Below are 13310 nucleotides of genomic sequence, written 5' to 3'. Positions count from 1 at the left end.
GGGTCCCTGCATTAGCAAAGATACTTCACCCCCTGGTTGACAAGGATATTCGTGACATTCCCAGAAATGCTTATTTTAATTAAAAAAAAACAAATGCCACTTGGTAGCTCATATAAATAGTAATTTATACACTCAGAGAATCACTTAAATTTTATTATTTTATTTTTACCATATGAGTTTTTTGCCTTGAGGGATGCATCTCTAGATAAATCCTGTAGAAATCACCAATACAGTTACTTTCCCTCTAAGTTTCTATTAGTTGTTTTTTTTTTCTCTTAGAAAGTTATTTCATTGACTTTCCTAACAAAAAATATATTGGATGAACTATCATTTCATTAAAAAACCTGCTGACAAATATAATGAATATTGCCTTTTGTGTAAATAATAATTTTATATAATGCACCTCATTTATTTTTATGCCCCTCTGCCCTCAGGCACACTGAATTACAGAAAGTGAATGAGGGCAAAAGTCTAATAACAAACTCTAATTCTAAGCTCTAATAACTCTAAAGAGACTGATATAACTTAATGTCATTGGAGCTGGACTATTATTGAAGTATATAAAATAGTTTAATGTATGCTTTTCCCCATTTTATGCAATGAGGTCATTTTATATAGCTGTAAAATTTAACTTGTCAGGTTTTAGATATGATGAAAATCTATGGATGACAAAATTCCATATTCAAGTTGGATTAAAGTGGCATCTGGCTGAGCTGCAGTAGTCAAGAACTGTCAGAGTTTCCATTATCAAAGTTTTTTTTTTTTAAGTTTTACTCATTTATTACAGTCACTCTCCTCCCCACATTGTGCCTAAGCTTGGCAATCAAGTTACATGGATCAAAATATAAAAATCACACAGTCAAGAGACTACCACAGGCACTAAGGGATTTGAGTTACTTGTAGAAGACAGATAAAAATGGCCAATTTATTTTTACTTTATTTCAGAAAAATTTTGTGTGTATGTGATTTTTGTGCTTGTGCATTTCTATGTGTGTAGGCATGTCAGAACGTATGTCTCTCTTTGTAAATTTTTTTCCAAAGGGTTGAGAAAATAAACCTCTTTTGCCTGTGGTTTTTCTGTGAATGGGTATCATCCTAATTTTATGTTTAATTCAGTTATCTTGTAGATATTTTCTGTTCACTCTCTAAGACCATGTTTGAAATCACTTCAGGGTGGGGTGGGTATAATTAGTAGAAGGATATTACTTTGATTCAAGTGCCTGTACTTCAGTTAAGGGAAGGGAAAAGAGAACATTCACATTAATGTGAAATCAAACCTTCCATGGCCTTCCACCAGATGGAGAAAAGTTCTATTAGAATTTTTATTTCCAACTTTTGGCTTCCTTGTCCATAAGTGAAAGAGAAAAACTACTTTTTAGACTGCATCGATTTATAGGCACTATTAGAAAGATTCTCAAACTAGTCATTTCTATTGGTGACTAGTATGGTATATTCCACTTAATTGCAACCCTAATTTTGGGGGAGAGGGGAAACTACAAACTTTTAAAAATTATTTCTCCAAATTTTTGAAACAACTCATACATTTTGGATTTTTTTCTGCCCCCTAACTAAAACCAAAATGGTTCATCTTTCATATCTGCTTGTTCTGAGATGTCATAGACCCTGTACTTGGAAGGAAAATAAATTCATTTTAACTTTCCTTTTATTCCTTATCTGTCCCTTCCTTTTTTTCTTATCTCTGCCTATTCTTTTCTATCCTGTCTTGTTTCTGTGTTCTCATCCACTCAATTTTGAAGCAGAAGAGAAGATATAGATGGATGGTCAGAGGAACATGAGGGTTTGTAGAAAGGAAATCTCTGTACCTTTTCTTCCTCTTACCTCAATCTCCATTTTAAAAATTCTACTTAGCGAGGGATAATAAACTATTTAGGCAATAGAGATTCCTTTATGATCTCTCATGTTACTTCTTGGATGTAGGTCAGCATTACTAATGTGTTGCAGGTTGTGTGTGCCCATCATGCATTCCTTCATAGGTTACCTGAAACTTTGGTCCTTCAGAGACGGTGGTGTTCCAAGATCTTTAACTACTCAGCATCATTAAAGGCAAGAGTATTTATTCTTAAAAGATAGACATAAATAAATGTGAAATAGTACAATGCAATGTGTTATTTAATATTGAGAGAATGGCAGAGACACTAAGTATTATCTAAATAAGAGGTGAGAGAATTGGGATTGGAATAAAATGGTGTCTGAAGTCCTACATCTTTGTTTTATTCAATACCTACAATGTATTCAGAAGTCAGAGAAAACTTCATGGATAAGGGCAGTTTAATCTGGGCCTTGAAGGAATCAGTGGGGTTTGGTCATATAGAGAAGAGGAAATTCCAGTTGGGGGTACAGAATAAGCATTAAGTAGGGGCAGCTAGATGGCACAGTGGATAGAGCACTGGCCCTAAATTCAGGAGGACCTGAGTTCAAATCTGGCCTCAGACACTTAACACTTACTAGCTGTGTAACCCTGGGCAAGTCACTTAATCCCAATTGCCTCACTAAAAAAAAATAAAAACCAAAAACTAAGAATAAGCATTAAATGGTATAGGTTTAATAGTGATCAATGACCTCTTTAGAAGGCAGAGATTAGACCAGCCAGGCTGGTATAGAAGCTAGTATTGAACAACACAATGAGAAAGGTGTTTTCAGAGGAGGTTTTGACCTTCTTCCTGTCCTTCACCTGTGACACTTGATCTTCCATCTCAGTGCTCTCACAGGACCTATTCCTGATAGCCTAAATATACTTCCTCTTCTCTGCAATGCACAATCCCCAGTTTCCTTCAAACTGGGCTCAAGCACCAAATTCTACATGAAGTCTTTCCTGCCCCTCCTCAAGTTTCTAGTGCTTTCTTCCCCTAAATTACACTGTATTTATTTTGTTATATATTGTGAATGTATCCATAAAATCATAGACTTAGAGGAAGAAGCAATCTTAGGGTACCACTGAGTCTTAGATCCTCATTTTACAGATGAAGAAAGTGAGATTTAGAAGTTATGTGACTTCTTTATATAGTCTCTTCCTCTAAATTATAAGTATTTTAGGGGCAGCAAATGTTTCTTTCTTTTTTTTTTCTTTGAATCTCTAGCACCTAGCACAGAGCCTTTAATGTAGCAACTACTATTCTTCTTATTACTTTTTGTAATGACCATGTGATCAGTATTTTCCTGATTGAACCAGTATTTAAATCTAGATCTGATGGGTCTGCTCAGAAGTTAGAAGTGCAGTTTAGTATCTCTTCAGATGCATGCGTCAAAATGATATTTTAAATATGAACTTCCAGAACTTCTGAATGCAAATGTCCCTATTTAGGGGGAAAAAACAAAACAAAAACAAATCAAAAACAAAACTACACTAAAAATATTACTGATTTTTCAGTCCACATTGAAACCCAGCTAGCTATAGATTGTTCTGTCCTGGCCACCAAACTATTATACTATTGAGATATGCAAATCTTATTGGGGCTTCTGGCTTAGAAATTCTTTTCCTTAGTGATCTTGAAGAATTGGACCTTTTACGCTTCTTCTTGGCCAAAGAGCTGTAGGAAAAAGCCTGGAAACAATATACTCTGGCTAAGTTTCTCAACAGGGCCTCTCCTGTGACCCTATTCTGTGGAACAGCTTGATGTTACCGGTATTCCTTCATAAGGGAAAAAATAATTGAGCCATCTCTCCAGACTTTCTAGAGCGTATTTGATTCTAGATCATTCCATTTTATTGTACATTGCATTCATCAAAGTTTTATCATGTAGATAGATATGTAGCTATCTATCTTTTTATATTTAGAGGGAAATGGGAGAGAAGTGAGAGACATGATTATTCCTCTCTCATATTAATAGGCAATTATTAAAATTGGGGAGACCCCAGCTTTTTCCTCCCTTGTATTTCTTTGTCCAATCTCTCAAGGACAGGGCTGATGGAAGAGAGGATTAACATTATCCTCTTTGGGAATATTGCTACTCCACCCAACTAGCTCAGGCTTGGGTGGTAGGAAGGGTGGTGGGGATGTAGATTCTTTGTCTAGATTGCCCAAGGCTGTGGGTAGTCTGAGCATTGGGATAGTTTATCAGTCCCTCATAGTAGTGAGCTCACTTGTCTTTGTAAAGTCCACCTCTCATTAATTGTTAACCAACTAGAGTTGATTGCCCCTGCTCAGGAACATTCCTCTTCCAAAGGGCATGTAAAGGGGTAGCTAGGTGGCACAGTGGATAGAGCACCAGCCCTGGATTCAGGATGACCTGAGTTCAAATCCAGCCTCAGACACTTGACAAATACTAGTTGTGTGACCCTGAGCAAGTCACTTAACCCCCATTGCCCCACAAAAACAAAAAAAAACAAAAACAAAAAAAAACAAAAAAAACAAAGGGCACATAAGCCATGAGCCTGCTGCCATTACTGTCTGTGACATTCTAAAGTGTCACTGACTGCTAAAAATGACAATATTATTAAGAAAATGACTACCCAGAATTTATGTTTCTTGAATTTTTTAAATGTCACATAAGCATTTATTAAGCTCCTAGAATGTACCAGGCTCTGTGCTGAATACTTTTTTTTTTTTTTTGTGGGGCAATGGGGGTTAAGTGACTTGCCGAGGGTCACACAGCTAGTAAGTGTCAAGTGTCTGAGGCCATATTTGAACTCAGGTACTCCTGAATCCAGGGCCGGTGCTTTATCCACTGTGCCACCTAGCCTCCCCCTGTGCTGAATACTTTTTACAAATATGATATTTGATCTTTACAACAGGTCTTGCTGGTGGGTGCTTCTATGGTCCCCAATTAACAATTAACCTGAGACAGAGGATTAGTAAATTCCCCAGGGTCACACAGCTAATAAGTGCATTGACTGAATTTGAACTATCAATTTGAACTCAGGTCTGCCAAGCTTTAGGCCCAACTCTCTAACCATTGCTACAAAGCTGTATAGCTGACCTCTTTTCTAAAGAGTTCTGCTTCATTTGACTAATTAGTAGTTATTTCTCATTACATTAGTGGAACTTCTTGTATAACTTTCTATTCTTTTGATATCCTTTTTCACCTGACAGTGATTTCACTCCCCAAAGACTAGTTATTTTCTGTTCCTGAAAGGCTATTCAGTTACAATGTGGATGTGAATGGTAAATGTTATTTATTGCACAAACATTTTAAAGAGATGTACTTATTTGGATGCTGCTTACACAAAGATCGTCCCACAGAAGAAAACTCAAATGAAAGTTTTAGATTCAGAAATGGCTAAGGCTATGTTTGTATTTCTGGGACAACAGTTTGGATTCAATTCTGATGTAATGGGTCCTCACATTGGGGAAAATCACTTGTTTAGCATTCAATTACTCCAAATATTTTTAATTAACTGGGCAATGAAATTGGAGCAATATTTATTTGGCTGGGATTTTTTTCCCCTCTGAAAAAATGAATTAGTTTTCTTTTTTTCCCCCTTAAGGCAGCACAGTTATAAGTAATGTGATTTTAACTTTTTGGAAATTGAATTTCAGCTAAAGTAAAGTGATACCAATTTCACAGGGTGATCTGCTTAATTAGATTGGGAATGATCTTGGTAGCTGTGATAGAGTAGTTAATCCTTTCAGAAGAGGAGTCATGTTGATTCATAAATATGCTGAGTCAGGAGAAAGTAGACTTGTAATGTCTTGGGAGCTAAAGAACTATTTGTTGAAGGTGAACCTTTTTTGGGGTAAAAGAATTACATTCTCCAAAGGACGATTAGATTCATCCTATATCTTTCCCTCTCTTTTTGCATGAAGCATGTTGCTGAATTACAAATTACAAACCCTTAAAACAAAACCATGTCAAATGTGTAAGCCAAGACAGCATAACTAATTTTTATTGTAATAATAGCTAAAACACACCACATTTTAAGGTTTGTAGAGGACTTTGGACACATGATGTAATTTAATTCACATAGGTAAGTACTGTTATGATTCTCATCATATTCTAGAAGAGACAGCTAATTCATGTCTAAGGAAATATTTGAAGTAGGGTCTCTCCAAACTTGTAGTCCCAGTATGCCACACTGAATACCCAGACTATATATTATCATGGGCCACTACTAAGGTTCATTTTCCTTGAGAGGTATTTTCTTAAGAGGTTGCTAACTTGATCAGTATTGTGTGTGTATATAAAAATATATTTTATATATTTATATATATACACATACATATACATGCATACATATGTATGTATATAAGTGTATACATGCATGGTATATATGTGTATCTATAGATACACATATGTGTGCATGTGTTTATTTGTGAATGAATGTGTGTGTGTATCTCCCTATTAGTCTCTTTCAAAGTCCCAGGTAAAAGTCGCAGTTCCCCTGGCTATTTCTTTTGCTTTTTATCTTTATGTCAGGCATAAAAAGGTAGGTGTTTGCTCCAAGTATAGCATTGGTCATTTATTGACAATTGAATGATACCCCCTCTTATGATATTAATACTAACTAATAAGTTTAATCTGTGTCATTTGTGTGTTTGGTACATATATACGTGCCCAAATGTGAAGGGCAGAGGGAGGTGCCATGTTAACCATAGGTTGCTGGTTTTGAGTCATACTAAGAAGAAAATAATCATTTCATTTATTCATCTTGGACTATGGGGTATTGTTCAAGGAGGCCCAGTGTCATACAGTAGGCCTATTCCTTTAATTTCATTGGTCTTCAGAGGTAGCTGTGCAGACATTCCATCTACTAATGTAGATCAGCAATGGTTCTGAAGCTTAAATCCTTAGAGAGTTGCTTGAAGATAATGGGAGCTTAAATGATTTGATCAGAGTCAACCAGAGTGTGCCAGGGATGGGATTTAAGTGCAGTTCACTTTGACCCCTAGACTTGCCATTCAACCTGAGAATTATTATCATTGATTACTTTGGGTGGATCACTCCTTTAAGTTTGCCCTCAACCCAGAACTGAGTCACTGAGTAAAGTCATTTGGGCTCTAAAAATGATCTTTCTTGTAGCAGAACTTGATTGTATCTAAAATATAGGTTGAAAATTTTATTAGATTAAAAAAAAAAGAGATACTGGTGAAACTGAATAGACTTTTTGATGGATTCCTTTAACTTCTAGGTTATCTGAATTCCAATTATCAGCAGGGTTGAGATGAATCCTTTTTAAATCATGTCATTATTTTTGTGATGACTTCTTTGAGGGACTCTAACTACATAACACTTAATACATTTGGGGGCAGCTAGGTAGTACAGTGGATAAAGCACCAGCCCGGGATTCAGGAGTACCTGAATTCAAATCTGGCCTCAGACACTTGACACGCACTAGCTGTGTGACCCTGAGCAAGTCACTTAACCCTCATTGCCCCACCAAAAAAAAAAATACTTAATACATTTCATTCATAATAATAAACCAGAATTTGTATAGTGCCTTATAGTTTGGAATGCACTTTATATATGTTAATAAGTCCTTACAACAACTCTGTGAGTTAGGTGCAATAATCCCCATTATGCAGGTGAGAAAACTGAGGCTAAGGGAAGGAGATTATATGACTTGTGAGGGTCACACAGCTAGTTAGAGTTTGAGGCATGATTCAAACTTCCTGAATCCAGGTCCAGTACTATATCAACTGTATCACCCAGCTGCTCCTAGAAAAGAGGGGAGTAGGGAATTCTGTCACCTGTGCTCATATTGTAGTTCCTTTCAGAGGGTTCTCAAGGTAAGATTGGAATAGGTGTCTTTATCATATTTGTGTATCCTCTTTAAGTCCTGGTGCCTTTTTTTTTTTTTTTTTGGCTGGGCAATGAGGGTTAAGTGACTTGTCCAGGGTCACATAGCTAGTCCATTGTCAAATGTTTGAAGCCGGATTTGAACTCAGCTCCTCCTGAATCCAGGGCCAGTGCTTTATCCATTGCACCACCTAGCTGCCCCCTCTGGTGCCTTTTTTTTCTGGTTCCTTCTTAACAATGTGTTAGTTACTTTGGGACAGCTAGGTGGCACAGTGGATAGAGCACCAGCCCTACATTCAGAAAGACCTGAGTTCAAATGCGGACTCAGACACGTGACACTAGTTGTGTGACCCTGGGCAAGTCACTTAACCCCAATTGCCTCACCAAAAAACCAAAAAAACCAAAAACCCAAACATAAATAATCACTTGTACAATTTCAAGAAGCTTAGAGAAGGCCCATATTGAATCTGGAAGTTTCACATTCCTGGAATTTTCTCCACCTCATTTGTGACTCCTGCCTTCCCTGATTTTCTTCAAATCCCAGCTGAAGTCCCATCTTCTACAAAATTTCTTTTGCATTCACCCTGAATCTTGGTGGTGCCTTCCTTCTGAGATTATCTCCAATATATCCTGTATATATCTTGTTTGTACATTGTACAACAGTGTTTGACATATAGTAGTCACTTAATAAATGCTTGTTTACTTGAGAAGCACAAAGTATTGACACATGGTTGGTCTTTTTTTTTTTTTTTAAAGTAGATAAATATTAACTACCATTTAGTCTTTCTTTCTGGGCACTTTGACTTTGCTTTCTACTCGAATCACATCTTAAAATACTAAAGGGAAGTAAAGGCATCATGCTTTGTGCTAAATCTGAAGTCAGAGAATGTAGATTTAAATCCTACCTTATTCCTTTCTGCCTGTGTCACCTGTAAGTTATTGCCTAACTTTGGTTCTTAGTATTTTTTTTTTCATTTATAAAATCAAACGGTTGGAGCAGATGCCCTCTGAGGAACCTTCAAGTTTTCTCTCCCCTCCTCCTCTTTTACTATATAGCACCCACTATGTGTCTGACTTTACAAGTATTTACAAGCACTTTACAAGTATTATCTCATTTGATAAAACAACTATGAGGTAGATGCTGTTATTATCCTCATTTCATTAATGTGTCATTCGAGAATGTTGGATACATTCCAGCTTTAATTCCTATAAATCTATAGTTTTAAAATACAGGGTAGCACAGTGATGACCCAGAACATCAGTATAGAAAAAGACACATTCTGTAAGTTTTCTATTTCAGAAATCATAACATAAAAACTGATGATTGGAATATTTCCATCTGACCACCCACCATGCTGCTGGATCTCATTCTTTTGTTTTCTTTTTTATAATCTGTCTTTTCTCTGTTGTGTTCTTCAGGCACCTCCCACAGATGAATGGAAGAAGAGCTTCCAGTTAAAAGAGAAGTGACCAATAACAAGGACTTCATGACCACCATGGAGGGAACTTACTTCATCATGTGGTTGGTTACAAGTTTAGGATTGTTGGGAGCCATACAGCCAATGGCAGCAGAAGATATTCGTTGTCAGAGAGCAGAACACCCAATTATCACCTATAAAGGTGAGGAAACAAGCATATAATAGCAGAAAAATGTTGGTTCTTCTTCTTTCTAAGATATGAATATGACTTTTAAAGGGGATATAAACTTCAAAGTGAAAAGCCCTTCTCTCTTTCTTCTTGAAAACAATTTCAAAACCTTCTTAGATTACAAGTGAAAATGTAATTCTAATTCCCTTCATCTAAGAGTTATCCAGAGCAGGAACCTCTCATTTGTCACAATAAATGGTTCCCATTCAATAATGAGGCATGGCATTTTGAGAGGAAACTCCCAACCCCTACCCCATTGAGCACTTGCTAGTTTTTCTTTATTCTTTTATTTTCTTTTATTGTATATGTCATGAGCCCTTCACTCAGAAATTTTTAAAAAGTGACACCAAAGCTAAAAATAAATCCTATTTTGATGTTTCACAGCATGTAGCCTTATCACAAAGCCAAATGCTATGTACACGTGTCACAGCAACCTATGCCACTGGGGCAGATGCCTGTCTTTATTGACTTCAGTGATTTTTAGACAACTGCAGCATGTTGGCAGCCCCTTATATCTGTAATGTAAATAGCTGAGCAAAGGACTGTTTTCATGCTCTTTGGGAGTTCTTATAGGACATAAATAGTGAGGAACATTGATGAGGGAGAAATAAAGCACTTAGGTAAATTAAATCTCTCTACAAACGTTTTTGAAAAATATGCATACTTTCCCCTTATTTTCATTGTTGGGTTATTTCAGATTCTTTTGGACCCCATTTGCAGTTTTCTTGGCAAAGAAACTGGAGTGGTTTACCATTCCTTCTCTAGTTCAATTTACAGATGAGGAAACTGAGGCAAAGAGGGTTAAGTGACACCCAATTTCTGAGGCTGGATTTGAATTCATGAAGACAGGTTTTCTTGATTCTGAGCCTAGTACTAGTTCTATCCACTGTGCCACCTATCAGCCCTTCTTTCTCTTTATGCCTACCCCTTAGTAATTACAAATTTCAAGCTTAGGTGCTATTTTACATAACTGATTACTTCTGCAATTTTGTGAGGGTTTCAAGTGATAATGGCATAAATGTAAGCACATGTTTTCAAGATTTTATTTGTTATCTGGCTTCAGAAAAGATGCTGGCCACTTTATTTTTCAGAATAATACTAGGATTCACAAATGTTGGATCCTGTCTAGCCGAGTTCAGTGACCAACACAATCTAACAGCCTGCTTTATTTACAAAGTTACTCTCTAGACATGGCTTGATTTCTGAATATTTATTCTGTAATGTGCACTGGTTACTAAAACATCGTGACACATTATGGATTCACACTTTGGTCTTATCTATGTCTTTGCTTGATGTCAGTTCCAATAAAGAGGGGGGAAAATAGTGACCCTTTGAGGCAACACGTTTCACAGCAAGCTTACTGAGTCTCATAGCCATGTCCAAAATTAATTCTAAATGTTTAATGCCTACTTAGGGCAATGGTGCCATATTTGGCCTTTGTTTTTTTATTGATTAAAGTTTCCCCAGCATGCTATTTAGAGAGAAATCCAGTTATAGAGATAGTTTTCAATGATTTGCTTTAGAAAAACAACAGCAACCTTATACTATTCCTTCTAAACTGACAATTATCATTCTTACTCAGCTAAGTCTTCCTACAAAAAAAAAAAACAACAACAACACACACACAAAACAATTCTGGGAACTTTAAAAAAGGTATGACTCATTTTGTACTCCCCTCTATCTTTTCTTTTTTAATCTAAAGGACTTTGAATGCCTTAACACTCCCTGTCATAATTTTGTACAGCTCAACATTATTAGGAATAATGAAAGACTTGCAAGGGTTCTTGTAAACTTCTCAGCATTGTTCAAGGCAAAGCATTTTACCTGAGGCAGTTTTTAGTGGCCTTCTACCATTCCTGTACTATATTTTCTCTTTATTTTTTCTTTGCTCTTCTCACCAACTCTGTTTTGCTCTTTGTTTATCCCACCATTCAGGCCTCCCCTTCCCTCTTCCTTTCCAAGATTTCTTGCCTTCAGTTGCAAGCATTGCTTAGACCAGGACTTCTTAAACTGTTTGCACTTGTGACTCCTTTTCACTGGAGAAATTGTTATGTGACCCCAGGTATATAGGCATATAAAATAGGTATACAAATCAAATATTTACTGCCAAATTTTTCATGATCCCTGCTTTCAGTTATGTGACCCCATACGGGATCATGGCCCACCGTTTAAGAAGCTTTGGTTTAGACCATTTCTACCACTCAGGAGCTAAGCAGTCTAGCTTCTGGTTCTCAAATGCAAAGCAACAGAAAACCTGAGGGCAGAGGGGAAGATTTGGTTCCCACCCACCCACCCCAAGTCTGTAGATGCAATTATGGAAGCTAATGGGTTGATAACAGAGATAACAAGGTGTTAATATGTTAATGAAAAGAACAATCTACATACTATTATTCCATTATCTAGTGTGTTCTGTCTAATGGAATTGGAAAGAAAACAGTCACATTAGCTTTAAGTGCTCCATCTCTCCCTATACAGCTACTCTAAATTCACAGTCAGTTTTCTCACTCTTCACACAGATGCTTATGTTTATTTGTAAAAGAGTATGCTCCAAGTCTGAAGGGATGGGAAGGATGCTATTTTGTAGCTACTCTTCTTCCTATGTCATAATCATAGAGACCTTTGCTTTGAACAAATTGTATCTACTGACTATTAAGGGCAAACTCACTGGTGAGGGTTGGGTGTGCTTGTGAGCTATTATTTTAGGAGTGTATAGATCTGATAGTAATATTCCTCCCCACCCCCCAATTCCCGACAGCCTCCCTCAAAAACAGAACAGCGTTTATTAACAATAACGAACTTAAAAACACAAGCAAGATCAGTAGAATTAAGGGAAAGGAAAAAAAAAAGAGGGGAAGGGAAACAATACAACCGGAATAACACCACCTCCCAGGGATCAACTGAGAACACAAGGCTGCATCCTGTCGCTTTCCAGCTTCAAGCTAGAATGGTGAAACTCCTCCCTTCTCCTTCCCAGCAGACCCTAGCCTAACCACACAGCCCCAAGTTGGCAGCCCTGACTGACAGTCACATGACTTCCCTCACTGGGCTTCCAGTCATTTTAATTTTGCCAGGCCCATGTAGGTGTCAGCTAGTGGTGATGACGTGAGGTGCCAGTGCCATGGCGACAGCTACAACCAGTGGGTGGAGCACCATGGGGTTTGGGGAGTCCCAGGCCAGTGCACATATCAGGGTTTTTTTAATTCTAGCCAAAAAATGGGGTCATAAAAACCTCAAATAACAATTAATTCTTTATACTCCAAACCTGTGACAACTAAGTAGCATCAGAGAGTGGATGATTAAGATAAATGTACTTGAAAAAATTTAAAAGACATTATCAGTCATTTATTTCCTTTTCTTCCCCTAGTTCTACTATGCTGTAATTTCCTGTAGTAAACTTCATAGTTTGGGACAATCTATATTTAAATGCCCTATCACCTATTAAGAATAATGATTTAAGTATCCTATTTTTCCAGTTATTTTTCTCAAGTATTCTACTGTTTCCATAATTTCTCTGTTCATTCTGGACTAAATATTTAAATAGATTTTATAATACCTTCTCTAATTATATGGTGGAGACTCATATTGTCAAGAGGGGGCAAAAACTTATTTCTTCTAAAAGTATTTTTGAATAAAAAATAAATTTTACTTTTGCATTTTAATGTTACAATAATGGTTTTATGCAATTACAACAATATGTTTGCAATATGTATGCAATATGTTGATATATGCATCTTTGGAGCACATTTATTTAAGAAACAGTGATAGCCTTGGCTCTTCTCAGCAGTGCAATGATCCAAAACAATTTCAAAGAACTCATGATAGAAAATGTATTCAGCATCCAGAAAAAAGAATTGTGGATTATGAATTCAGATTAAACCATACTGTTTCTACTTTTGGGCTTTTTTTCCCTCTTCTTTTTTTTGAGGTTTTTCTCTTGTGCTCTGATTCTTCTTTCATAATATGACTGAT

The 13310-nt window shown here is 36.7% G+C and overlaps 1 protein-coding gene across 3 annotated transcripts in view; it reads left to right on the top strand.

Moving 5' to 3' along the window:
- Nucleotides 1–13310, top strand: part of SEMA5A (semaphorin 5A) — a 664838-nt gene that overhangs the window by 189577 nt on the left and 461951 nt on the right. For all 3 annotated transcript variants that reach the window (XM_043978814.1, XM_043978812.1, XM_043978813.1), the window contains one exon: nucleotides 9114–9314. In XM_043978814.1, coding sequence (XP_043834749.1) covers nucleotides 9131–9314 — 184 coding nt within the window. In that variant the 5' untranslated portion in view covers nucleotides 9114–9130. The remainder of the gene's footprint in view (nucleotides 1–9113; nucleotides 9315–13310) is intronic.

Source organism: Dromiciops gliroides, chromosome 1, assembly GCF_019393635.1.
Source record: "Dromiciops gliroides isolate mDroGli1 chromosome 1, mDroGli1.pri, whole genome shotgun sequence".
In the NCBI taxonomy this organism is placed as follows: Eukaryota; Metazoa; Chordata; class Mammalia; order Microbiotheria; family Microbiotheriidae; genus Dromiciops; species Dromiciops gliroides.
Note: the sequence above shows the minus strand (reverse complement) of the source record. Positions and strands in the feature narration are given on the sequence as shown.